The sequence below is a fragment of the Equus przewalskii genome, unplaced genomic scaffold (genome assembly GCF_037783145.1).
Source record: "Equus przewalskii isolate Varuska unplaced genomic scaffold, EquPr2 ChrUn-10, whole genome shotgun sequence".
Classification (NCBI taxonomy): Eukaryota; Metazoa; Chordata; class Mammalia; order Perissodactyla; family Equidae; genus Equus; species Equus przewalskii.
Genome location: NW_027228747.1, coordinates 3,072,578 through 3,100,272, shown reverse-complemented (window position 1 = coordinate 3,100,272; position 27,695 = coordinate 3,072,578). Strand labels below are relative to the sequence as shown.

Here is a 27,695-nt window from a genome sequence, read left to right as displayed (position 1 = left end):
AAGAATACAACATCTTTATTTCTTGTTGAGATACAAATGTTCAGTCTGGATGATGAGAATGAGCTAAGTACTGGAGACAATGGCTAGCTCTTCCATTTGTTCCAATGAATTCCAATGGAGGAAGAGGCTAAAGAGGATCTAGACTGTTTTGGTGTATTAATATTCAGCTTATCAAATCTACGCCCTGGTACTTCTTGAGCAGGACTGCTCCAAAAAGGCCGGATGTGGCAACAGTCGAAGACGGAGAAGGCAAATATGGAGAATTCAACATGTATATGCAGTTTAGTCCGACGTCCCCATATGCTCTCTAAAATTCCATTATGTGGTCAGAGCTGGGAGTGATATTAGGGTGCTGGCCCATCTTTGCTCCACTGAGTCTGCTCTGCTGCTTCTGAGGGAGAGTGGGTTCAGAGCGCCTGGGAGCTGCTGGCGGCCATTCCCTTGGCAGCTTGCTGGGCTAACCAGTACTTATACCTTTTGGTCTTGGGCCTCTCAAAGTTCACCACAGACATAGGTACCCTCACAGTGTCAAGCCCATTTACCTGTATACAAAACAGCGGGAATCCTCAGAGATCAGTTGGTGGGATAAGAGCTACCACCACCCAATCCCAGGTTTTCATCCAGTCAGAAGGAGACAGTCTATGACACACTCACCGTCACCTCACACCAGTACTCGCCCCACCGTGTAATGGGCTCTTCTGGTAACTTTAATGCATGTGGGGCAACCACAACACCAAGCTGGAAAAAATCACAGTCAAAAGGAGCTGTTTACATGGCTACAACACTAGGCAACCTGATAAAGAGGGTTCTAAAATTTCCTGTACAGGGATGAATAAAATTGGGGAGTTTCTGCTGGCTGATCCTATGGGAGGGCACAGATCTCCACAGATAGTGGCAAAGAAATTCAGTCCTAATTTCTTAGAAATGGAAGTTGATTCACAAAGAGAAACAGGACTTGAGACCAAAATCACTTCATCTTTTTTTACAAAATTTTTTACAATTTTTACAAAAGTAAAAATTCTCAATGAGTCACATTTCCCCAGGTTTTCCCTAGCTAGAGAGGAAAGAAATGATACCACCATCTTTTCCTATGAGTCTTCAAATTCTATGTGACCACCCTTAGTCCTCAGGCATTTCCCTCTCATACCCCTGCAAATCAACCAAGAACACTTGCCCTAAGCCCAGCTGGACGACTGCACCCTTTCCTAACACAGGGATCAATCCTGGGCCTCCTTCCCAGGCGTAGCTTCTACCCTCAGGGGTATAGTGGTGTTTGGGAACACTCACATTTTTGAAGAAGTGGCGGGCAACTATTTCAGGATTTAGCTCCCATTTGACATTGTTCTTCATCCCCACCTCCAGGTGACAGCTTCTCAGAAATTTCACTGTCTGAGAGGAATTATAAACAAGGGACAGGTTAGAGTTGGAATCGAAGGAGAGGAAACATGTTAGCAAGAGGCGCAAGGTCTGAGAGTTCAAGAGAAGGGCACAATTTCTGCCTCACAATCAAGACAGGTGAGAAGATGAATGAGAAAGATAGAACATTCTTATTGTCTCAAGGCTGATATTGTGAAAAGGTGTTTTAGTGATACTTTGGCGGGTAATGTCACCTACACCTGGCTGTTCCTATCCAACGAGAAACAGGCCATGTCAAAGTCAGGCTTATCAGTGGGGGCCACTGGTATATCTCAGGATAGAATAACTTTCATAGAGCCTTTTAATCCAGTACTTCCAGCCCTTCAATCCCACCTCTACCCTTTAACGATTCCTCTCTGCTTACAGAATGAAGTATAAACTCATTAGCTGAGAATTCAAGATGTTTTGTAAATCTTGCCCCAACCCTCTTTCCAGCCATACAGTTCCTAATTTTACACTATGTCAGTCCTCTGCTTTAACTAGATTGGTCTGCTTTCTGTGTTAAAACATGCTTTAACTAACTACTTACACTTTTTCTCCTTAAGAATACCTTTCCCACCTTCCCGGCCTAACCAAAGCCTACTAATCCCACGAGGCCTAATTCAATCCCATCTGAAAAAAAGCCCTCCCCAATTACGCTAATCAGTTTTGATCCATGTCATTCTTATAACCTACTGCCTTAATCTCACCAATTACTTTCTCATGTGTCTATGTTCTCTCCTACTTTTCTGTAAATATCCCTGGAGGCAGATCCCTCATCTCACACCTTTCCACCAGTCCCTTGGTGCCCAGGCTGGGGCTTCTCACTAAGATAGGGCACTTCACTCAACAGGTCAGAATCTCCGAGGTGTCAATATCAGTTTCGGCAGCCACAGCGCTTCCCCTTTCCCCTACTGTTGTGTCTGCAATCAGGAGACTTCAAGGAAATCAAGGAGCCTCTCAGGAAGAGATTGGTGACTCCTGTAGGTGACCAATAAATGAAGACTTTTTACGGTTCAACTCACCGCCTCACCTGCCTTGGTCTGGATCTTCTCTAATTTCCCTTCTTGTCTTAGCTAGAAGAGAAAGTTAAAGATGAAAAAAAGTAAAAGAAATATGAGCCCATGATAAATACCAAACTTTTACTATGCTCTTACTATTGCTGTTCTAGTCCCTATTTCATTTTTAAATTAAATATCAAAGGGAAGGAAGTTGCTAGAGGAAATCTTAAGGTTTTATTCCTCCAAGTCCCAGAGCCGTCCTTTGAGCTCACCAATTTCTCCTCTTCAAATAGCTTCCTGTTTTCAGGGGATGCATACACAGCCAGTCCTTGAGGAAGCAGTTGATTACGGCCCACAGATTTCTTCACTGAGACCAGGTCACCCCGAACTCCAAGTCCTGCCAATGAGAACACAGACCCTGGGTCAGCACTATCCAGGAGTCCCTACATAGAAGGAGATAATCAAAGAAAGAAGCACCTCTTATTCTCACAGCGTTTATTCTTCCCAGAAAAAAATGGTAATTAATATTCACTAAGAACAACACTTATGAGACTTCTAATTAGTTTCTGTAGGGCCTGATTTAGAAACAATATTCCCCGTACAAAGTGAGGAGTTGACCCATCAGAGGATTTCAGTATCTGTGGCACATACTGTCAGGCGTCTCTCCCCACACACTGTTAATGATGTCGCTGCATTCGTGTTCCATTTTCCATGTATGAAACCAATATCACAATCTCAGTGCTTTTTATGGCTTCCTCTTCTCAAATATACAGCTGAGACCATTTCCACAAAGTAGAGAAAGAACGGCAAACAACAGAGGCCAAGGGCAGGAAAAAGTTGATGGCAAACAGGGCCAGCCTTTGCCCAAGCTTACCTTCCACTGACTGCGTGAGGATGAGCTCCAGGTTGTCTTTGGGCCGGTGTTTCGTGTCCTCCACCAGCTTGTAGACGCGGTGTCGCCGGTGCAGGTGCGGATTCCGGCCCTCTCCGGCCAGCGGCACCTTCCACCAGCGCTCCACGATGACCGTGCCCTGGCGGCCGGGGGGCCAGGGTGAGCGAGTCTCCACGGGCAACTCCCCCTCCCCCGGCCGCCAGCACCTCAAGGAAAGCCTGTCACTCGCAGCCCGGGGCCCCACCAGGTCTGAACGCGCCCCCTAAAACTATACTCGGGCCTAAACGGCCCCACTCGAGTTCAAGGACCCCCGTAACTCAGAACCGGCCCTCACCCGATTGGAAGAAAGGCTGAAGTCGCGCTCTGGGCCGGGGGTGCCCCCTTCAAGTGGCGGCCGGAGTAGGTCCTGGACTCCTCCTCGCAGCAGCCGCTTGGCGCCGGCCCGCAGCAGGGCTCTGCTCGGAGCAGCGACGGCCGCCGCCATGTTCCCGGGCGCGGAGGAGAGCAGACGGAGGCCCCCGGCGCCGAGCGGCAGGAAAGGCCCCCACCGGGTGCCCGCGGCGCGCCTGAGGCGACGCGGCTTTGTCCAGGCTGAGCTGCGGGGCGGGCTGGAGTGCGGCTTCGCCGGGTTCTCCCGCGGGAGGTGGAAGGTCCCAGTTACCGCTCCGTGATTCAGCTTTTTCCCTCACTCCCTTCTCCCTATTGTTTTTTCAGGGGAGGCACGCCCGTAGTTATTGACAGCCGCATGAATGTTAGATGGACTGACACGGAAAAGACACTATCTTCCTCTTGGCTTCGCTTTATCTTTAAAATGGGGGCTCTGGTTTAGCTCTAGTAGCTCGCTGAGGTCACTTCCAATTCTGACATTGTATAACTGGATACTGAGGGAAGAGGGATATTGCTCTCACTTTTCCTACTTCAACTCTGCCTACAAGTGGTAGAAGGATGTGAGCCTCTGGAAAACTATGCCAACCCCAGGTGGAGTCTAACCCTTGATCTTTACAACGGCAGTATTTAAGCTAACATTTAAAGAATTCTAAATCATAAGGGAGATATACCATAGAAAAAGGAAACGATGGTAGGGCCCGGATGGTTCCCTCTGTGGAGGGTCTCACTACTGAAGAGAACACCATATAAATGGAATGAATAGGGTCCGTTTGGCGGAGGAGATTATGTAAGGATGCTCTAGCATCCTGTTATTTGACCCATAGACAGCCCTTGACCAGTCGTCCCTCCTCTTAGCTACACTTTCTTTACTTAGCTTGCAGGACACCAGTTTTGTTTTTGTTTTCTTCTTACTTCACCAGTTTTCTTCACACTCTGCTGAGTTGTTTTCTCCCCACTTCTTTGAGTACCCCCAGGACTCCGTCTTTGGATCTTTACTCTTCTCAGTATACAGTCTTGATGATCTCCTTCAGTCTCCTAGCTTAAAGTACTGTTTATATACCAACAAATTCCAAATTTCTCTCTCCATCCTAGACTTCTTCTAAACTCCAGACTTGAATATCCAACTGCTTATTCATCATCTTCCCCTTATATGTCTAATGGACAATTCAAAGTTAACACGCTCCAAACTAAACGGATCTCTATCCCCCTGCTCCAAACTGCCTCACCTGCAGCCTTCCCCATCACAGTTGATGGAAACTCCAGTCTTTCAGTTCTTGGACTCAACTTCTTTCTTTCATACTCCAGTAAATCCTGTAGGTTCTACGTTTAAACTGTTTCCAGAATCCAGCCACTTCCCACCACTTCCAATGCTTCACCCTGGAATAAGACACTCTTTCCTCCAGATTACTGCCAGTCCCCTAGCAAATCTCCCTAATGCTCTACAGTTTATTTACAACAGTCAGAATCTTTTAAAAAACATAAGTCAGATCATGTCACTTTTCCACCTGAAACTTTGCAATGACTTCCCTCTTTACTCAAAGAAAAAGGCTGTACAGTGGTCTACAAGGCCCTATATAAAATCTGGCCCATTAGCTCTTTGACTTCATCTCCTTCTACTCTCCCTATAGCTTACACTGCTCCACCCACAGTGGCTTCCTTGCTGTTTCTTGAAAACACCAGGCACTTTCTCCTTAGGGCTTTTGAACTGGCTGTTGCTTAGGCATGGAATGCTTACCTCCAAATGTTGGCTTGGCTAACTACCTCACCTCCTCAAGTCTTTGATTAAATGTCACCTTTTCAATGAGGCCTTCTTGGATCACCCTATTTAAAACTCTACAACCTGCCACACCTCCATCACACTCCTGATCTTCCTTTATTCTTGCTTTTTCTCCATAGCAGTTCTCGTCTTCTAACATACTAAATAATTTTTCATGTTTATTGTTTAGATTTGTTCTCTCACTATTAGAAGATAAGTTCCATTGAGCAGTGATCTTTGTTTTGTTTATGAATGTATCTCAAGCACTTAGAATAGTGCCTGGCTCATAGTAGGCCCTCAATAAATATTTGTCGAATGGATGAATGAATATGCAGAGGTCTCAAACTGGTGGCCCCAGAATCAAATTTTGCTCATAATGTTAATTTTTCTTTTTGCCGAGGAAGATGTGCCCTGAGCTAACATCTGTTACCAGTCTTCCTCATTTTTTGTCTGAGGATTAATCCTGAGCTAACGTCTGTGCTAATCTTCTATTTTGTATGTGGGTCACTGTCACAGCATGGGCTAACAAGTGGTGTAGGTCCATGCTGGGGATCCAAACCCATGAACCTGGGCCACTGAAGTGGAGTACACCAAACTTAACCATTATGCCATCGGGCTGACCCCAATGTTATTTTTTTTAATCAACAGTTTTTATTTTTTGGTGAGGAAGATTGCTGCTGAGCTAACATTTGTTGCCAGTCTTCCTCTTTTTGCTTGAGGAAGATTGTTGCTGAGCTAATGTCTGTGCCAATCTTCCTCTATTTTGTATGTGGGACGCTGCCCACAGCATGGCTTAATGAGTGGTGTGTAGGTCTGTGCCTGGGATCTGAACCCATGAGCCCCGAGCTGCAGAAGCAGAGTGAGCAAACTTAACCACTACGCCACTAGGCCAGCTCCAGGTATTTTTTTTAGTAGCCAATATTTTAAAAAATTTGGAGAAATTTACCACAAAAATCTCTTTCCAGTTTCTGTTGAAAAATCCTATGATCTGGTACCACTGAATCTGCATTCTTGCAACTGGATGGAGCTGAGTTGCGTCAGCTTCTTTTGGACAAAGTGTGAGCTTTCCAGTTTGCTAGAGCCCCACCGAGCAGCTCCACTAATTTCCATTATCTGTCTGGGCCCCCGGAGGCATTTAGTTCGCAATTCCTACCCTACAAGGCAATGAGAAAGTTCAACAATGTGTAGCACCCCTGGATTGTTAAAGGTAGGGATGATAATAAAAATATTGAACTGATAGGAACTAGGAACCAACCAATCAGGTCAGACGCTGGATCAGGATCTTGGAAGCCTCCTGCAGTGTCAGACACTAACCATTTAGTTACTGAAGTGGGGGGGGGGGGTGTGTGTGTGTGTGTGCACGTGCCAGAGGTGGGGGCCAGGTTGGGCATGCACAAGTGCTCAGGCAGGGCTGTTTATCAACCAGTACAGACGCTAAAGTATTTTAACCACTGGTACAGCCATGAGGTACATACTACTTTACTAGGAGCCTTGGTTAAGGGGGTAGGGTGGGGCAGCGGAGCAGCAGAGTCCTGAAGTGACATAAGGGCTGACCACGTGTCTTTGTCATAATGCCCACCGGGTCACAATGGCACTAGGTTGCCTGAACCTCTGCCACCCACCTCTGAACCTCACTTTGCCGCAGGGGGGCACTGAACTGAGAAACTGCCTTGTTACAGGTGTCGCCCCTCTGTCTACTCCCTTTCTTACATCAAGAGGGGAAAAACACGGAACTACCTCTACCCGATCTGGTCACCATACGCCTATTACCTTTACTGTTACAAATACCGGATCACCCTCCGGGAGAAGATGATGCCTTGTTATAAAAGGTAATTATTTTCTTGTTGTAGTTGTTTATATAAACCATAAGGAAAAATAAAAGAATTTGAAAGAACTTCTCAAGTGGCAAGAGATGATAATAGCAAAATAAGGTGGAAGGCTGGCATGGAACTTTAGAATTTTTCCATCTGGCTGGCCTGGGAAAATGGAAACAGGCTAGTCCACGGAGGATACAGAAGAGAGTGCCAGAGCCTTGTCCCATGCACCTGGAAGTTATGAACCTCTTCCCATCTCAGACTCAGAGAGAAACTAACTTGGGTCTCTTTTTCCCAACCAGCATCACTTATAAGGAACAGGAGGACTTGACACTCCGGCCCCGTTCCTGCCTTCAGTGCTCCTGAGTCCCTAGCAGGCCTCCAGGTGGGCAGAAGCACCGAGCAGGGTGATCACAACCAGCTTAAAGAACTGTATTCGGTAAGTGGACTGTGAGCTGGTGTTGTGACAGGGGAGCTCCCTGCTTGCTGTAACACCACCTTACAGAGAAGGGACATTAGCTAGTCAGAAAATAAATCATAGAAAGTGAGAGTTAGATGAGACCTTGGAGCTCGTGTAAAAGCTACTTGCTTTATAGACAAGGATTCTGGCCCCAAGATCTTAAGTCAAGGTCATAGAGTTAGTGGTGAAAGCAGGAAGGAATTGGGAATAAAGATAGAGCAGACTGTATTAAGACTTCTGGGACATTAAGTTGTTTAGAAGCTAAGCTGGGACCAGAACCCAGAACTCCCAAACTTGCCCTGGTATCATATTGCAATAGCATTCCTGTGTGTGACCTCTGCATTTTAAAAGAGAAATGGGAGAATTTAGAGAAAACCCATAGGATGGAAAAAAGCGCAAGAGTATATCAGTGAGACAGTAAATAGATGGCACAGCTTTGTTTAAAGAGTAAGCTCTCTGATGTAAACCTAAGTTTCTGAAGGGTTAGTGAATCCCTGAGGTGAGGTTAGTAGGCAGTAAAACTGCATTGACTCCACATTCCAGATTGTTTGATATCAAGAACTCCATGATAGGGATGGAGTTAGGTCCTAGGACTGAGAGAGAGTGTTGAGTAAGACTTATGGCCCCAGTTCTCCTAGGCTCCCCATCAGCTCCCTCCTTGCTTCCAGACTCACCGAAATTGGCCTGAGATCTGATTTGAGGACTAGATGAGCACAGAAGCAGGAGACTATTACTCTCATTTTCACTCCTTTTCCAGGCTGGGAACCTGACGGTGCTGGCTACTGACCCCCTGCTCCACCAGGCCCCAGTGCAGTTAGACTTCCACTTCCGCCTCTCCCCCCAGACCTCTGCCCATTGGCACGGCCTTCTCTGTGACCATCGGCTCTTCCTGGATATCCCATATCGGGCCTTGGATCAAGGGAACCGGGAAAGGTGACAGCCTGGATGGGACAGTGGGGAGGGAAGAGGTAGGGGATTTCACTTTTATGTCATAACCAGGTAGTGGGTATGCTAACCAGTGAGGGCTGATTGAGGTGCCGGATACATTCAAACCACTGAACTGAGCTGCGGATCAGGGGTTCAAGGGATACCAGCCCGTGGGAGGTTGCTGACTCAGGTTCAGAAACATAAGTGAGGATCCATAGTTAAATAATAGGAACTGTTCTCCAGCAGTTTGTCTTTACAGGGCAGTCCCTGCTCCCCAGACCCTTCCATGCCATGGGTTAGTCCAGTAGCATGCAATCCCTTGGCTTCTAAGAAAAATCTATCAAAAGTAGTTTAACAACTTTCATTTCCTGGCTTGGGTCAGGAAAAAATGAGCAATAAGATTTCTTCCTCTCCAAGTAGGCATCTTTTTGGATTCTCAGTTCGCTAAACATTTCATTAACGGTGATTTTTCTCTATGGCCCCTAGTTTGACTGCAACACTGGAGTATGTGGAGGAGAAGACCAGTGTGAACTCCGTGTTTGTAAACTTCCAAAATGACCGCAATGACAGAGGTAGAGATCTGCTCTGTCTTTCCCAGCTCTTGGTGCTGAAGCAGCGACAGCAACTTTTCCTTTGTAGGAAATCCTCTTCTCCCCACTCTTTAAAAAAGGGCATGCTCAGGCATTTTAGGAAATCAACACCCCCTCCCCCCAAGGAAATTAAGGCACCTAGCATTCTGTTCATTCAAGTTATGAGTGGACTATCAAGAAGACCCTATGGGTAGATTCCAGAAACCACACTAAAGGAACACTGGTGAAATTGCACAGAATCCAAAGGGACGTGGCTGGTAGGACAGAGAGATCTCAAGGTGAAAGTGTCAGGCAGAAGGCCAGGAGGGTAGGAATATGTTTAACCAGGTGCTTGGAGCATGTTGCAGAAACTACCTCTTCCATCAAGGAGTTTATACTCTGTTGGAAATAAGACAGAAGGCAGTAGAGTTTACTATACCACTCTCATGCTAGGTACTTCATAAACATCATCTCGTTTAATCTTAAATTCTGTGAGGAAAGTTTTATGATCGCCATTTTACAAATGAGGAAACCGAAGTTCAGAAGGATTCACTGGTAGACTGTTACAAAGCTAAGTAAATGTTAAAACCAGGGCTAGAGTCTAGATCTGTTCAACTCCAAAACCCATCATCCTAATGCCTGTCCTACACTGCTTCCCCCACAGCCATTCCCTAGTGGAAGAGTCGTATTGAACTTCAGAGTGTTTTAATTCATTCTCTCCTTTCACAGGTGCCCTACTTCGGGCCTTCAGCTACATGGGCTTTGAGGTGGTCAGACCAGATCACCCTGCCCTTCCTCCCTGGGACAATGTCATCTTTATGGTGTATCCCCTTGAAAGGGACCTTGGTCACCTGCCCAGTGAGCATGCCTGAACGTGCTTCTGTCTACTCTGTGAGGGGCTGGGAGCCTTGATAAACGGGACCCAGGATGTGACTCAGGACACCTTCTTCCATCTTAGGAATAAAGGGTAGTGCAATCCTCAAGTGTTCAGTTTCTTGGGGGGAAGGTGGGGGTGACTGGAGTGGAACATGAGCCTTACAGAGCTGAATTCACTGTGGGATAAACATTTAATGACTGAAAAGATCAGAGGGAACTGAACGAGAGAGGGAAGGGACCCAATGATTTTAGGCTCCTTTTGCCTAACTCCCCCAAACCCCAAAGCCATTTACCCACTTATTCTAACCATTTACTTAGCACCTGCCAGGAACAAGAACCAAGTACTAGGGAATTCACAAAGACTTAAGCCTTGTTAGGAGAGTTTCATCCATATATTTCAGTTCAGATTGGAGACAAATGCTAATTCCTTCTCTTTGGACGTGGAGGAAATCAGACCAGGTACATGGAGCTTTGGGCTCAAGGGGAGGATTTCAACCAACAAAATAAAAAATAGGAAGCATAGAAGAGGACATTCCAGGCAGCGGAAAAAGCAGGGTTCTACTGGAGGAATAAGGAATCCATGAGAATGGCATGTAAACTCACAAGACTTAAAGGCCATATCAAAGGAACAGACTTTGATACACAGTAACTGCAGCTAGCAATGAAACTACTCATTTTCCAGAGCAATAAGTCCTATGAATGATTTCTCTCAGGAGCTCTCTTAAGAGTAAAGCCTGAGGAGCCGAAGAAACGGGGGACTAACTGGCCTCCTGACCCTGTTGTGGAGTAGCTCCAATTCCAGGGCTAAGCTTGCTTCAGTGAGTTCACTGCAGCCAAGGTCTGAAATGTCCAGTCAACGGCAGCCCTTCACTGATTGCACTGGAGCCTTTCTGTTAATTGGTACTGTGATTTTTCTGAGAAAATATAGTTTTGAAAATTGTGGCTATGGGAAAATATAGTTGCCATGTAGTCTATGGGCACACCTCACTAATTCCTAGATGTAAAAAATCATGCATAAGGCATCCTTTGTGCTAGTTTTAAGTTTTCCAGTTTACCTTACTTATCCTTTAAAAAAAATGTTGATTTGTCATTATTCTACCACCTACATTATACATTTTTATTTAAAGTACCTTCACAGTTCTCAATGGATCCTAACAATAGTCAGAAATGGAGAGATGCCATAAGAAAACAAGCTCCCTAGGTCTTACAAGTTTAGAGTGGAGATATAATCCTAGAACTCAGGTTTCTAGAATCATAATCCAGGCCTTTTCTTCCAAATAGTTTAGGTAGGGTCTTAATTTACAAAGCCTAAACCTAAACTGGTTCTGGTTCTTAGTGAATGGTTGATTCTGAAGTTTGGGGAAAGAATATGATGTGTGCATAGGAATGACACCTGTTTTCGAGGGGCCCCTCTACATGAGGTGCTTGACAAAAAAGATATCGATAGGCTTGCTTTCACCTTGTGATTCAACCAACATTTAGTTTTCTTGAGAACTTTATTCAGCAAAGAATCCCTCAAATGATTTAAACAGCTATCTATGTCCTCTCTCTCTCTTTATGGATGTGTGTGTGTATATATGATACTATACTAGCAATTCAGAATATTTCCTGAGCTGCTCTCTCCTTGTCTACTTGTATTTTAACCAAAGTTTACAGGGAAATAGCTGGAGCACTGTTTCAAAAAAACCTGTCTCCAATAACATACCAGCGGCTGAGGCTGGGAGGCAGTATTCTCTTCTTTCTGAGGCTTTTTAATATAATTATGCTGAGTTTTGCCTTTGCCTCCTGACTCAACTATAGTCTTTGAGTTCACCACTCAAAAGCTTCCCTTAACCAGAGTCACCTGATGAGGTGAGTCAGAAGTCTGCAGAATCATCACTTCCAACGACCAAACCCTGGCTGTTTCCTAGCCTCAAGGAGGACACAGTCTAGCAGTAATGTGCATTATGACCAGCAGAGGGGAACAAGCCAGATGTTGAGCAGCCTGGAAGTAATGCAGCAGTATTCAAACACTGGAAGGGGGATGAGGAGGTGGGGCAGGGACATATATTTGTCTCCCCTCTACCCCACACACTTTCTGGTAGTTCAGCAGAAGGAGAAAATGCACTTGGTTCACAGCAAGACAGATTGTGTGTGTAATGAAGGAAGGACTGCAAAGACCTCATCATCACAGGCTCCTCTCTCCAGGCACCAAATCCTGCCAGACACAAAAACACATAAAGCTTGAAAGAGCTCAATCTGAGAGCAAGTTAAGCTGCAGGAAAGCAGCTGCAGAGACGTAGTATTAAGATAGGCTATGGAGAAAAGAATAAAGCAAGGCCCCTGTTGTCACCCTCATTACTTGACGGTTGCTACAGATAGTTCCACTCACACAGCAAAGCAGACGGCTGAGGCAGCTGAAGCCAACTTCAGAGTAAGTAGTCATCTTCAAGGTTATCATCACCAGATATAGAGGCAGCTTCTACTTAGCAGAAATGAAGAGAAAGTTAAGACACTGCCCTAATCTGGCAGGCACGGCTAGTGAAACTCAGGGGGAAGATGGGCTTCTTGGTGCTCAATGACCACCTTGGTTAACAGCCAAGCCTTAACAACCTCCCTAGTCTGGAGAGACTGACTGAGAAATGGTAACTTCCAAAGACGCTCTAGGGAGGAAGTGCTGTTTGTACCTGATAAGCTGAGACAGGACAGGGTATTTGCTATCTCTCCAGGGCTCTTCTTGGTCTCAGTGAACATGCTGCTAAGAGAGATATCCATGTCTGTGGCCTGAGGGGATGAAAACAAGAGAAAAAGGAAGAATGTGTTGGCTGGTGGCTGGTGGGAAAGAAGCAGCCGCTCTATCATTTTTCTCACAGGATCTGGTTAAAGTAGTTGAATTTAGCTGCTGAGAGGGACACAATGCCTCCTTTGATGGACTAGTGGAGTAATTCACTTAGGAAAGCTCTCTACAAATGTATGCATGACTAGAAGCCCTCGTGTCTGATAAGGCACCAGATTTGCCCCAAAGAAGCACCCTAAATGACTACAACAGTTCACTCACCATATCTTGCAATGTGTTTGGGACTGCTCTGTTTTCTTCCATGTCTTCAGGAAGCTCAACTGCGTATCCTTTACGAACTAATTCTAACCCAATATCAAGTTTCTGAGAAGAAAAATGAAAAGGGAATGATGTTCTCTCTGTAACAAAGACAAATGTGAGGGAATAGGGCTGAAGAGCTAGGACTAATACTTTTTTTGCACTGAGGAAGATTCACCCTGAGTTAACATCTGTTGCCAATCTTCCTCTTTTTGCTTGAGGAAGATTAGCCCTGAGCTAACATCTGTTGCCAATCTTCCTCTATTTTGTGTGTGGGTCACCACTACAGCATGGCCGCCAACGAGTGGTGTAGGTCCATGCATGGGAACCAAACCTGGGCTGCCGAAACAGAGCATGCTGAACTTAACCACTAGGCCACTGGGCCAGCCCCTAGGACTGATACTTTAAAGACATTCCTTAGGTAGGAGGGTAAGCGGGATCTTACAAGGAAGGAATAATATAAGAGTTTCTGGTAAAGAAAAAGTAAACAAGGCTATAAATATCCTGAAGAGATAGTGAGCAATGAGTGAACCCCAATCTTACCTTCCCATTGCTAGTATCATATAAGTATATCTTGGGCCAAGTTGCGATTCCAGTCTGGACATAGCTAGAGATCTTGGCCACCAGAGGCTTCCAGTCAGCACAGTGAGTGAGTCTATCAAACTCATCCAAAGCTTCCTCTTCCCATTGTTCACCTGGCAATATCGTACAGAGAGCCTAAGATGAGGTCAGTGCTGACAAGGGTGGGATTATGCCCTGGGAAGTAGAACTATCTCCTTTTATTCCAGAAGGCATCTATGTCTGACTGCCAGGCAAGTTTCTGGCTGGCGTTCTCTAGCGCTGGTGAGGAAAAGACAACTGAGCACCCAGAGCTCAAAAAGCCCAGGAAAATGAGAATTCCTCCCATGTGCCACATGAGTTATTCTATTTGGAAGCAAGGTCAATAGGCAATGTGACCAATTTACCTGAGGGGGCAATCCGTGCCAGGCTACACTCTATTGCTTGAAATGGAAGGCTTAGGAAGTCACTCCTAAAGTGAAAGAAATTGAAATTAGAATCCCAGTGCCAAAAGGGCCTTCTCATCTTCCTTGCTCTAGACAGCACCAATTAACCCAGCGGGAGAAGATAATCCTCTGCTCTCTGTAAACAGGTTCTCTTCCAAATCTCCCTGGCTTATAGCTCACCACCCTATGACCAGGGCGGAGTCAATAGCTGGGCCTTCAGCCTGACTCCAACCTGGCCTCGGCACTGACCTGAGTGCCCTGAGGTCCCTCAGTGGGCAATCTCCATTATCTCCAAAGTCAACAAAGTAGAGGTCCAGGTTCCCATTCTCTAAGGTGCCAAGGACCCGGGCTCGATACCAGGAACCATTTGTAGGTAGAGGTGCTGCTACAATGTCTCCTACATGCACAGCCAAGTCTTCAGGCTACATATGGGGATAAGGATCAGGATGGGGGAGTGTTAGGAAAGGTTAGGCTAAAAAGAAAAAGATAAATAGGGAATACCAGAAGGAAGAAAGTAGTTGCTCCACAGGAAGAGAGGAGAAAATATCACAATGAAAGAGAGAGACCAGACCCCCTTTTCATCAAACTCCGGCTTTGTCCCTATGGTAACTTACCAGACTGTTCTCATAGTGCTGAGTCATCTCACTGACAAGTTTATCCAATTGCAGGCTCCGGGAGCCAATGATCTGGATCCAGAAGTGATTAGGATGCTCAGAGGCAGAGACATAGACTTCTAGGAACTCATCAGCATGGAAACTGAAGTCAGGACTGGGGACTAAACACAGGGATAAGCAAGTTAAACTGAGAATCATCAGCATCTAATATGGTGACCATATCAGAATCATCTCTGATTGAGGTAGGGAGATCACACAATGAGGGTGAGAGGTACAAATACCAAGTGGCTATTATCATTTAAAAAATGGCTGGAGGGACAACTGGATGAATTACACAAGAGTATCCTGAAGAAAGGTACTAAGCTATGTTCTGCAGCTTTCTATGTAAGTAATGAGTTTACATTCTTAGTCATCTGCCATATTCAAATCAGTCACCAATTATAAAGAAGGTAAATCCTCCACATCCTAGCTGCAGCATGGACCAGTGAAAAGGTACATGGACAGATGTGGGCCCATTCCAGATCCCATTCTACCACTGACTCATTATGTGACCTTGGACAACTCTGTAAACCTCTTATGGGCTCTAGGCTTCTCTGCCTATCCCAGTCCCTATGCATAGAAGGGAAAGCTCATAGCCTTTTCATTCTTGAACAGTAGTGCTTTTTAAAAACAGTAATGAGACAGGCCAAAAAAAAAAAATCAAGCTGAGTATTTTACTTGTTTAATAAGTATGTTTGGGAAAAAAATATCATGTAAATTCGATTATTTGATGTATTACTCATAGACTAGTTTTCTGTGAACTAGCATATTTCTATATCACTCTCTATCATTAGCTGGTTTGTATTCAGAAAAATACTGTTTAGTATTAATCCAGGTAAAATATTACCAGAAAGGCATATCTGTGATGACAGACTTGTAAATGTAGTCAGGAAAATAGAAATTATTTTTTATTGCTTCCTACTTTGAGTTATCCAAGGCAGTATTTCTGTCTTCCATATGGCTAACTGGTTCCCTCTTTGTTACGTACTTTCAAACATGGATGTCTCTGGACTGGTCTGGGCTCCAGACTTCTGAAAGCTGTCATCATTAGGTTTCTCCCAGGAACCTTCTTTTGGCCCTACAACAGCCATGTCGCCACCTCCTTTGCGGGGAGGAACTGCCAGTGGTGCAGCCGGCTCCATGCCAGTACCAGCATTTTTCCATAAAGTGGGCTCTCCAGCTCCACTAGGCTCTGTCACTTCCTCTCTTCTTACACTGATTGGCTGCTTGCGTGGGACTCTGGCTTCTGCAGAATGAGCAATTCTCTTCCGAAGTTCTTCATCTTCGGAAACTTTCTCCAGTATCAAATGCTGTGGAAAATAAGAGAAGGGATGATATCTGTGTGGCCAGATATTTTGACCCAAGATGGAATAAAGGGTTTTTCTCATTCTTAAATACGATTCAAGTCTATCACGGCTACTTGCCTTGGCTGTTGCCACTTCCTTCTGTGTTCCTGAGATTTTTATAAGCCTTGATAGTAGCAACGTCCCCTCTGATTCTTTGTCACAGGTAATTTTGGCTCCAGAGGCCTTACAGATAGAACGAATCGTCTCACCGCCTCTCCCTGCATTGAACAATACATCAAAACCTGTCCTAGTCAATCTTAACTACTAGAGAAATCACTATTTTGTATATACTGGGAGAGGAGAGTCAGTTTTTATTCCCAAACTGAACAGAATATAGGATATTGAATGGTAAGCGGGGGCTACTGCAAGCCTTACCGTAAGAAGAATACTGGATTATCTGCTCTTTCCATTTTATTTAAACTCCACACATTGGCCAGGTTAACTTCCTCATGTTGTTTCCATTTTTTACCACTTAGCATACTTTACATACTCACTTCATTAGAAGATATCCTACATGATGTGTGCAACACTGGACCAAGCACAGGACATTTCTCTGCCGCTAACAGCTCTATGGGAAAGCATAATTGGTGCTCTCTAAAGCACTGTCTTGAAAGATCTGGGATAACATAAGCAAGCTTTGCTTCCCTTTAAAAATCTATTATGAGGTAAATACTTTACCTGAACCTTTCTGGAATTTACTTGTAAGGTTCAGATCATACAACTTGTGAGGTAATGCGTTTGCTTTACCACCGGTTCTGTAAAGAAGTAAAGCTCTGGTCTCAATGTCCCTGTCTTTTTTTTCTCAGCCAGGTGAAGGGGAAGTAGGCCAGGAAAAACCCTTGGGACGGTGTGAAAAGAAAGGCAAAGGTAGAGAAACAAGCAAACAGGAGAGGAAGCTGTCCAGTGGTACCTATGATTCTGCCCACAGATCTCTGGGGAACTGAGAGCTGCTCAGACACGGGGGTATTCTCTGTCAGGATCTGATGGATTGCTGCTTTGGCCTTGCACACCTGAACAGGAAAACCACTGATAAGCAGCACCCGCTCCTCGCCTACATCCTCTGTGTCCACATCAATCCGAGCACCTGTCTGTTTCCGCAGCTGCAGAGAAAAGGACACATGGCAGTATGCTTTGTGAGAGCTCCCATCTGGGTCAGCTAGGAGCACTCTAAACCTAATCCTGGAGGTAGACAGAACTGGACACAATAGCAGCTAAATCAGGATGTTATAAGCAGTCCTCAATTACTTGTTCTTATGGAAGGAAATTAGTAACAAAGGTAACCCCAAATACCAGTTAATTAAAAACAGTTTCTCTGTGTTTAGAACCTTCTTTCCTCCCCCCCCCCCAATTTTATTTGGGTCAGAGAATCAAGTATTTTTTCTTGACATTCCAAGTGAACAACGGAAGATGTATGAAGAACCAGGAAGCAATATTTACTGTCAACTAATGAGAGTTCGTTAATTTCATAGTAGAGAAGAATGGTTCAAGCTATACCAAGCTGAGAACCACCCAATCAAAAATCCTCATTTCAAGCTAAGTCATCCGTTCTCTAGGGAATAGAAGTACTCATCTCTAAAAGGAAAATAGCATAGTTAGCTAAAAAGTTCCTATATTTTTTCTCCTAAAAATATACACAGTGTGGGTGGCTTTTGTGGGATGGGGCAGAGGAGGAAAACAAGAAGGCAGGAAGTAGAATCAATCCCTGAGAAAGCCAACTGCCTGCTTGCACACTTACTTGTTTAATATTGGCTCCTTGCCGGCCAATGATGAGTTTCACAGCCTCCTGGGGAACTCGCATCTCTATCTCGATGTCGTCCTCCCCAACAAACGTCAGCCGTTCTTCTGCACAGACCATGGCTCATCAGATCAGACTTAGATAACACACAAAATTACTATCAGCCCTCCTCTGAATCTAGCTGTCAAAGAGACACTGATCCCAGAGATAAACTCAGCATCTCAGTCATAATGACAAGGAGAAGTGGCATCTAAGTGGGAATTAGAAGGTCCCCAAAAGACCAGAAGATGGGCATTCTTTCTGAATACTATTTCAGATGCTAAAATAGGAAAAGGATTTGGCTCTGCAAGGAAGGGGTGCTGGATTTGGGGCAAACTATTTGTACCAAGACATGAGTCCCAGAAAAGAATAAAGGGTAGAAGTTGCACGAGGAGTCCATTAGGCTCAGAACTTCTCCTGTCTGTAGATAAATCGTTTCTCTAGGTCCTATTGTCTAGGTCTAGCCTGTGGGGAAACTGGACTCCACAGTTGGCCTTCTCCTAACAACTAAATTGAAGGAGCATATGAAAAAGAAGAATATAGATACTAAAAAAAAAAAGAAAAGAAAAAGAACCCATTGCAGCATTGATGTTGCTGAATGGAACAGATCAATAGAATTATAAAATGAGTTCTTAATTTCATAGACTAGCTTGACATTAAGAACATAGAAAAGAAGAAACCAAATAGTTCCAGTCAAAGATCCCTAACAGAAATCCAAGTACATCCCAACAAACACACTCGGTCTGGCAAGGAAAGGTTTCATTTCAATTTAACAAGGCCAGAAGACAGTCTGAACATTTCCATTATGTAGAGCCGTGGGGTTCACATACCTCTGCTTTCCCTATATCTGCGGTATAGGATATAGGCAATCGTTGCACTGGCTGGGATCCCGAGGCCCAGTGCTATTTTCTGAATAGTGGACAAACTTGTCCAAGAAGTCCGTTCAGTGGACATTTTCTGCTGTACTCTGACTTACATCCTGGAATAAGCAAATGAGGGAAAAGAAGGAGCTTTCATCTGACACCTTTACAACTGGCAGAGAGGCATGGGAATACATTATAATATTATTAAAAAGAATAATCCTGCCTACCTTCCCATTTCAAGAGCTTGAGCAGTCTCAGAATCTATCTCATGTAAAGGTCTATTTCATCTAACTTTTAAAAAGTTAGCTAAGGGACACACACAACTAGAGAGAGGCATACTTCATTCTCTGCCCCCACCCCTCCAGGGAGAACTATACAATGACCACAATTTTAAAAGACAAAGGAACAAAAAGTTAAGTGAATAAAATATTTCAAAAATAAATATTTAGATTTCATATCAAACTATTTAAAATTCCTTATCTGTGCCCTTCTATGCTTTCAGGTCTTTCCTGAGCTGTTGATTCTGCAAAGTGTGGCTTTCCAGGCCTAATTTTAGGCTTTGCTACTTCTACTTCTCTTTCTTGGAAGTACTGTCTTTATTTACTGTCTATACTCCTGATTTCTATTTACTCCTCAACCAGGTCTGTCTTGCTCCTTTGCCAAAACTACAACTTTCCAGATAATCAACCTAGATGGCGTGTATAAGCCTTATCTAATAATACCTCTGTGCCCTCTTTCTCTTGGTTCCTCCTATTTCCCTGGAGGGGCCTTTGGAGTTTTAGACTTGTCTTCTTGTGGTCTCTATCCACTGCTATTGTCATTCTGCTCTCTTTGGGTAATTTCACCCACACCTGCAGCTTCAACTACTACCTACATGCTAATGACTCCAACAACACTGCACCTGGACTGATTCAGAAGCTCCTCAAATCTCATTTAGACCACTGCAGCGGCCTTCCTGCTATTCGTCTCTGACACTGTATCTTCATTTTCCTGCCGAGCAAATCTTAACATGTCCCTCACTATGTTTCCTTATTCCATATAGTTTCTCACCCTCCCAGACAATTATTTCATACTGTTTCTTCTCAAACCTCTAGCACCTCCTTCTCCATCCTCACTCTCAACTGATGTCCTTGCTTCCAATTTCAGTGAGAAAGTAGAGTGCTCAGAGAAAATATTAACAAACTTCCACATTTTCCCACATATCTTTATCTGTGCCCAAGTATTCTATCTTCTCTCTCGTGGCCATAGATGAACTGTCTCCGCTAGCAGTGAAGTCTCCCATAAAAGTGTTATTCCACCAGCGTCACTCTCCTTCCTTCTCCTGCACTGTTAATGTTTTCTTCTCTATTGGATCCTTCTATCAGCAGACAAACATGCTATTATTTCTCCTTTCTCAAAAGAAACTTTCTCTATTCCACTTATTCCTCCAAACGTTTCTCATTTTTTTTTCCTTCCTTTTACAGGAAAACTCACAAGCGCCAATACTTCTGTGCTCAATTTCTCTTCTTGAATGCATTCTCACTGCTCTTGTCAAGGTCACCAGTGACTTCACACTGCTAAATCCGATGATCAATTCTCACTCTTCACTTTATCTGACCTCAGCCTAGTATCTAGCACAGCTGGTGACTCTCTCTTCTCTGAAACACTTTCTTCACACTTGGCTTCCATGACAACACTTTCCTGGTTTTCATTCTCTTTCTGGCTGCTCCATCAGTCTCCTTTTTCTAACCTCTAAACACTGGAGTGCCCCAGGGCTCTGTGCTTTGCCCTCTTCTCTCTTGTACCTCACCTCCTGGGTGATCTCATCAAGCTCTCATTCATGGCTTGGCTTTAAAACCCATCTATATGCTGTTAACTCCCAAATTCATAGACCGTGTTCTCCTGATCTCTAGGTTTGTTTATCCAACCACCTATAAGACACAGCGCCATTTGACATCTAATAGGGATCTCAAACTTAAAAGGCACACTCCCGATCTTACCTGCTTCCTGTAGTCTGCCATTTCAGTAAATGGCAACTCCACACTTTTAGTTCCTCAGGCTGAAAATCTTACTCATCCTCTTCCTCAAACAGCACATCCAGGCTGTCAGCAAATCCTGTTCGTTCTACCTCTAAATTATCCAGAATCTGACCACTTTTTACTTCTCCAACTACTATCACCACCATCTGCTCTAAACCACTATTATCTCTTGCCCTAGATTATTGCAATTGCTTCTTAATTATGTCTTTGCATCTTCCATTGTTTATTCTCAACACAACTGATGGAGTAAGTCAAATATTATTCATCCATTCAAAATCTTCCAGTGGTTTCCCATCTCACACTGATTAAAAGCCTAAGTCATTATAATAACCTGTAAAGTCTTCACTTTTGTCATGATCCATTTGTCATGATTGTCTCCCCATTAGAATGTAAATTCCACAAGGGCAGCAATTTTTTTGTTTGTTTCTCAGTACTTAGCACACAGTAGCTAGTCAACAATCATTTACTGAATGAATAAACTTCCTCTTCTACAGCAACTCTCTGTGCCTACATGTAAAGTCATTAATGGCATGTTCGTTCTAATCTGATCTCTGCCTACCATCTTCACAGCCTTTTAGTGAACCCCACCTCTACTAGGGGAACAGGATGTGCTCTCTTATGTATCCATGCTCTAATAAATGTGTCACTTCTGTTTTCCTAGTCTTCCTCCTTAGGCCCATCTGGTATCCCTGGCAAAATTCTATTCCTTCTTAAGTCTCAGCTCTATTACCATTTCTTCTGAGGCCTCTGGGATTTTCCCTAGCTGACTTAGGGTGAGTTTCTCCTTAGCTCATGCTGCCCTATGAGAGATACTCCTGTGCCAGCACTTGTTCACACCATATGCAATTGTTTATCTGTTATGCCTGTGTCCTCTAGACTACTGGCTTCACCAGTGCAATTCAACCATATTTATTAAGCACGTGTATGTGCTAGATGCTACTGTGGCATTAAGGACACAAAGATGAAAAGATAAATGTATTGAGTAGCTACTATGCCACCAGTTACTTTACATACATCATTTTATTCAATCTTCATACAATCCTGTAAGGTGGGAAATATTAACACCAGTTTTACAGAGGAGTACACAGGCTTAAAGAGGTTACCTAACCTCTTACCCAGAGTCTGGGTTATTATTTGCATATCAAAAACCTTTTAAAGTGACTTTAGGAGCCACCTCTCCCTCCTTTTACCTAAACTCTCAGCAGAACAGTAGCTAGTGTCTTTATTCTTTATTCTGATCAACACATTAAATTCACAATTAATAAACAAATACTGGTGGAAAACACTGCAGGTGGTAAAAAACTAAAGACATTATAATATAAATACAAATATAAAGATATTATAATCTAGTGGTAGAACAAAACATAATGTGGCTTTCAACAAGATTTGCTTTAAAATGAAGGAATGTAATTTATGCTCTAATTTGCCTTCATGCTCAAAATTTCTACCCAAATGATTATGCTATACAAGAAAAAAATATTTTTCGCCTTAAAAAAACCTGGTTGTATCCTAGTAAGGCTAAAAACATACTCATTAATAAAGGACCTACTCAGGAATAAAACTTGGGTTCTAAATGTGCTTCTCCTGAAAGCCTTTCAGGAAGAGTGATGAGGGAAAGGAGAAGACCTCTTACAGAAACCTCGTTCTGAGAGAAAATCCCGTAAGGACACTGCAGGCAGATTTCTTACCACTGTCAGACAGAGGACCAAATTTTCTATCTGGCCTCAGAGAGCTTTACTGACCACTAGAAATGAATCAAGTTCTTCAGAGAACTACCAGAAGTTTGCCAAATCTATTTTTTCTAGCCAATAGTTTTAAACAAATTCAATCCATTCTCTTGCCCGGACCCATGGCCTGAAGAGAAAAACAAAACCTCCCTTTACGACCTTGGTGAGGGACTCTTTTCAAGTGTCTTATTATTCCAGGCGATTAGTTGCTCAGTAAGTACATCCAGTAAATATCACTTTTAGAGATTGTTTCAACCTGAGGGAATGTGGCTGCTATTATTTTTTCTTTTCCTTTTCAGTACACAGCAAACTGTTGAGTTTAATGTGGGGTGGTTTGTTCTGAGTTATGAGGTTCCTTCCCTAATTGGATAAAAATCAGCTTCTCTTTTCTCTCCAGGTTGCAAATAAAACCTTTCTCAACTCTCTGAAAGTCTGGGTGGTATCATAAACCTCTTTGTACATACCAAAGGAAAGGAAACAGGCTCGGTTTCATAAAGCAGATTTTTTGCTTAAGTAATTCTTGGATATATGAACCCCAAACTGCTACTTTCTTACATTAAGAGATGGTTTATTCTGGGTGTCAAAAAAATTTCACTTCTTTTATCTACTGGTTACTGCACATATTTTATCACATGGTCTCTCAAGTGCAAAGCTTTCTTTACTATTAATGTGCCTCAGTTAAATAGTGCTAGCTCTTTGCTATGGGCTGAGGTGCCGGGGACACAAGGAGGAACAAGAATTCCTGCCTTGAAATACTCAGTCTAGTGGGAAAGATCAAACTAATTACATGGCAATGCAAAGATAATGTAAATCCTCAGTTAATGCAATAGCTGGGAGGAGCTACAACCTAACATGTTTATTTTTCAGATGGTGCATAGTTGAAAACCACCTCATTAAAATACAAATCATTTATCTTCTGCAGTTAAACCAATAAATGAGTATGCCATGTGTGTTTGGCCCGGGGAATACTTAATAGTCCAAACAGACTTAGTAGCTGCCTTCATGGAGATTCCTATCAGGCAGGGAAGGTCTTGATAAGCAGGTGTTAAAGGTTGTGGGAAACAAACAAATCTAGCCCCGTGAACAACAGCAGTCACTTGATCCACACTCTAACGCTACCTGCCTTTCAATGCCACCTTGCTGGACATAATTCATGCTTATGAAGCATAGAAATCATAGAATTTTAGAACTAGAAGGAACCACCGAGATGATCTGATTCCACTAACAATGCTGCAACTGGGGAAACGAGGCCCATGGAGATAAAGGGATTTCCCTAAGGTTACACAGCTAATCAATCATTTCCTCACAATGTGGTTTGAAGACCAGTCATGATGGCACCTCTTTAAGGAGACTCAAAGGACTAATACCATTTTTTTCCCAGTGCAGAAACTACAAGGATCAAGGCAAAAGGATATCTAATATTCCTTTGCTTCTGCACTCCCTCAATCCTGACCCTCTATACTAGATTGTGTTTCACCGCTGTGGAGTTTCATAGTACTCCAAACATCCCTAACACACGCATTGCTTGTAATTCTTGATTAACGGCTGTGTCTGTAGTGAGAATGAATTGAATGTAGCAACAGTGAATATAGGGAGACCAATTCAGAGGCTAGTCCAGGTGTCAGTGATTAAGATGGAGAGCAGTAGATGGATTAGAAGGGTTTTAACAGGTAGAATACGTAAGACCCAGCAACTGACTATGGAACGGTTAGAGGGTGAGCCCAGGAGCCGGCTATCAAGTTCCCCATATGAGCACCTGGTAGATGGTGGTGTTTGAGATAGAGAATATTGATGATTTCGTGGTGGAGAGAGTATGTGTGGAAGATGAGTGCCTGTGACAAGGATAAATTCACTGGGTGACTTCTATTTGAACCAAAAGCTAAATTTCACTAACTCCTCTTCAGATATCACAAATGAAGTGTGTGCTAATTGTGTTATCAGTTGATGTCTCAAGGAATGAATACCTAATTGATTAATCAACTATAGTTTTGTTTACAATTTACATATCCTTTTCCATTTCTTTTCCCCAGTTCAGAAACTATCAGGATCAAGGCAAAAGACTATCTGATATTCCTCTGGTGCTGCAGCCAAACTGTTGTAAGTTTCTCTTAAAAAAAAAAAAGAGGAAAGAAAAGTGGGAAATAATATGATGGAAACAGGGATAACTATAACTATTTAGTACTTAAGGCCAGCTGGTGTTTGGTTTTATTTCAAATTGAATGCGAAGAGGAGGAGACTAGAACTTAAGACCACCGTGCCCAGGGGAAGCTAGGTAAAGAGGAGACATGTGGATCATTTCAGGGTGCGAAATGTAGCTAGACAATGGTCTTTCAGCGAAAGCTAACTTTAAAATTTCCTGACATTCGTACTCAACAGTTGCTAACAACCATCTGGTATGTGTAACTAAAGCTTACTTCTATTATCATTTCAAAAACATAGGAGTCAAATCACATTGTGAGCTCCACGGGGCAAGGCGCTCTCATTCCAGCGTCTCCTCCTAATCAGACCCCACAAAGTTCCTAAAACATGGTGACAGGCTTGCGGAACCGAAGCAGCTCAGTCCATTCTCTCATCTTTGCTACACTTATTCTTTAAACCCAGGAGTGACAAAAAGCCTCAACCCATTTCTCTCAAGCTGAAAAAAGTCTAAAAACGTAGCTTGACACGGGAGTCTTCACCCCAAAACCACGATGATACCTGCATTAAGGAGTCAGGAGGGAAACTGGAAAAACAAACAAAAACCCCAACGTATTATTCTGACGACTGCAAACAGTTATCCTACTGGAGCTAATTAAGAAAAAGCGGAGGAAAATAAAAGGCACACCGAGGGCGGGTCTACCGTCTCAAAAGGGAGCAGTCGAAAAGTCCGAACTGGCTGGGGCAAACCCTCTCGCACCAGGTCCGCGCGCCTCCTCCCTGGACCCGGCATTTTCTTTGGATCCGGTTACTGCCCCGGGGGTAGACCTGGCCCATCACCTCGCCTCAGCCCCGGGGCTAGGGCGCCTGCCCCGGGCCCCACGCCCTCGGGGATGCCCCCTTCCCTCAGCGCCACATTTCCCCCTCCTGGGCGCCAGGGCCGCGCCCGGCCCAGCCTCTCCCACTCCCCAAACCTCCGCTCCCGCTCGCCGCCTTTACCGCTCCTCGAGTCAACTGTCGCGCGCTCCGCCTAGCACGTCGAGCCAGCGGCCGTCGCCTCCGCCCACTCGCACCACCACGCGGAGCCCCGGCGGCCTCGCTTCAGCCGCCTCTTCCCCGCCCCCGCAGCCCCTCCGCACCAATCAACGCCCGGCTCGCAGCCCGACCAATCGCCTTCCCCGCCACAACCAATCCTTCCGCGGGCTGTCCCTGAGCGACGGCGCCGCCGAGCGCGGATACCCAATTACCCGGATGGACTTCAAAGCCGACTCACCGCGTCAGCCAATCACATCCAGGGAAAGCAGACGTTGTCAATTGAGATTGCACCTGCTGAGAATTAAACAGCCAATTAGAGGTTTCACGGAGTCCTCCCAGACCACCTCTAAGCCAATTACTAAGCCAATGAGGAGGCTGCCACCTCCCAAGCCTTGGGGAAGAAATCAGCGGTGTGGAGGCTGGGCCCGAGGCGCGAGGGGGTTGAATTACTCATGCGTGTCACCGTTCGCACAAAATTGGTGCCTTTGTGCAAAGCCACCCCACAACCAAGAGACCAGAGGAAAGCAGTCTCGCGATGGACGATGCTCTGCCGCTTGTTTCCTCCGCGATGTTTTGCCTCGATTGGTCCTCCTACGGTGACAGAGACTCAGGAGACAGGGAAAACAAAACAGGCTTCGTGGAGGATGGAGAAAAGTTCGAAGGGAAGGAGCTGCGCGGCAGAGAGCGAGGGCCAGCTCTCTTTCTCTGCCCAGGAATAAACAGGGTGAGGACCGCCGCGGCAGCAGGAGAGGTGGAGAGGGACTCGGGTTCCGAGCGCGCCGTGGTAAGGGAGCTGCGGGTAGTGCGGGCGTCAAGGGCCCGCCCTTCACCTTCGCTAGAGATTGAGGGAAACGGGTCGGGCAGCAGGCGCGAAGGCTCCAGCCAGGGGCTGCCTTGTGTAAGGGCGAGAAAGGGGGTGGGTTTCTGCAGGCGGCAGTTTGCTTTGGAAGGGTGCATTCCAGGCGCCGGCCGGGTCCTGGACGGTTAGGGACGGTTGGGTCCTCTACCGCCTCTGCGCCAGAGCCTCAGGGTCCGGGCCCAGCCCCCCAAGCCCCCACCACTCCCCCAGCCTCCCCCCCAGCTCCGCAGCAGGCGCTCACCCTGGGGACCGGGCGCTGGGCGCTCTTGTAACGTGGAGATGCCTGGGGCGTGATAAACACTCGGTGAATGTTGTTTGAATGAACGCAAGATTGTATCTTTGGTCAGTTAGGGAGATGCCTTTGGCCCTCAGTTTTTCGTTTTGTATTAATTTAAAAAGGTGTTTTTTTTTTTTTTTTTTTTTTAAAGATTTTATTTTTTCCTCTTTCTCCCCAAAGCCCCCCAGTACATAGTTGTATATTCTTCGTTGTGGATCCTTCTAGTTGTGGCATGTGGGACGCTGCCTCAGCGTGGTCTGATGAGCAGTGCCATGTCCGCGCCCAGGATTCGAACCAACGAAACACTGGGCCGCCTGCAGCGGAGCGCACGAACTTAACCACTCGGCCACGGGGCCAGCCCAAAAAATGTGTGTTTTGAATGACTAATACATGCACGTTCTACAATGTTCGAAAGGAGTAAAACGTTATTATTAAGTCTCCTTTCCCTCAGAGGCGACCAGTTTTACCAGATTCTTGTGAATTTTTCACAAGATATTCTATGGTCAACATGCACATATTACATTTATTTATATATGTAATTTTTACCCAGTTGGTAACATATTGTACATACCATTTTACACTTTCCTTTTGTATACTGTAGGTATCTTACCAAAGCAACATATATCTGCCTAATAGTGAGATTCTTAGTAAACCTGAGGGATTTAAGGTATATCCAACTAGTCCTTTAACATCATATTGATACCCAAGTATATTTCATTTGGGTCTTGTATATCTGTATAATAAATACCTAGAACTGCAAATGCTAGGTCAAAGAAGTGTGTGCATTGGTTTTTCATTTGGATGGATACAATTTTGCAAATTCCCTCCCTCCCAAAGATTTTTCTCATTTCAA

General features: G+C 44.6%; 3 protein-coding genes across 15 annotated transcripts; 1 reads left to right on the top strand and 2 right to left on the bottom strand.

Moving 5' to 3' along the window:
- On the bottom strand, window positions 1–6,949 carry MRPL9 (mitochondrial ribosomal protein L9). Of its 2 annotated transcripts, XM_070607308.1 has the most exons (10): window positions 6,687–6,949; window positions 6,378–6,585; window positions 4,902–5,067; window positions 3,623–3,987; window positions 3,271–3,427; window positions 2,669–2,793; window positions 2,421–2,471; window positions 1,288–1,389; window positions 655–738; window positions 1–542 (listed from the first exon to the last, which is right to left on the bottom strand). In XM_070607308.1, the coding sequence occupies exons 4-10, from the start codon at window positions 3,770–3,772 to the stop codon at window positions 408–410; spliced, it is 804 nt and encodes a 267-aa protein (XP_070463409.1). In that variant the 5' UTR covers window positions 3,773–3,987; window positions 4,902–5,067; window positions 6,378–6,585; window positions 6,687–6,949; the 3' UTR covers window positions 1–407. The 2 variants fall into 2 exon arrangements, with proteins under 2 accessions (XP_070463409.1, XP_070463408.1); XM_070607307.1 differs by lacking the exon at window positions 4,902–5,067 and having other exon boundaries at window positions 6,687–6,936.
- Window positions 6,950–7,087: 138 nt separating this feature from the next.
- OAZ3 (ornithine decarboxylase antizyme 3) lies at window positions 7,088–10,180 on the top strand (the record flags this gene model as incomplete). Its single annotated transcript, XM_008515430.2, is given in 6 exon segments — window positions 7,088–7,260; window positions 7,548–7,608; window positions 7,610–7,684; window positions 8,463–8,638; window positions 9,119–9,204; window positions 9,931–10,180. Coding segments are annotated over 6 exon segments (714 nt in total), but the record flags the coding sequence as incomplete, so codon positions are not given.
- A 270-nt stretch (window positions 10,181–10,450) lies between these two features.
- On the bottom strand, window positions 10,451–26,762 carry TDRKH (tudor and KH domain containing). Of its 12 annotated transcripts, none has more exons than XM_008515432.2 (16): window positions 26,537–26,762; window positions 26,157–26,297; window positions 25,945–26,000; window positions 18,758–18,906; window positions 17,889–17,995; window positions 17,064–17,253; window positions 16,232–16,371; window positions 15,796–16,117; window positions 14,769–14,929; window positions 14,404–14,576; window positions 14,116–14,180; window positions 13,694–13,845; window positions 13,115–13,216; window positions 12,744–12,840; window positions 12,449–12,538; window positions 10,451–12,274 (listed from the first exon to the last, which is right to left on the bottom strand). In XM_008515432.2, exons 4-15 carry the CDS (start codon window positions 18,879–18,881, stop codon window positions 12,486–12,488), a joined length of 1,686 nt encoding a protein of 561 aa, XP_008513654.1. In that variant the 5' UTR covers window positions 18,882–18,906; window positions 25,945–26,000; window positions 26,157–26,297; window positions 26,537–26,762; the 3' UTR covers window positions 10,451–12,274; window positions 12,449–12,485. The 12 variants fall into 12 exon arrangements, with proteins under 12 accessions (XP_008513654.1, XP_070463396.1, XP_070463392.1 ...); XM_070607295.1 differs by having other exon boundaries at window positions 17,889–18,024; window positions 26,537–26,733; XM_070607291.1 differs by having other exon boundaries at window positions 26,222–26,297; window positions 26,537–26,731.
- Window positions 26,763–27,695: the final 933 nt, after the last annotated feature.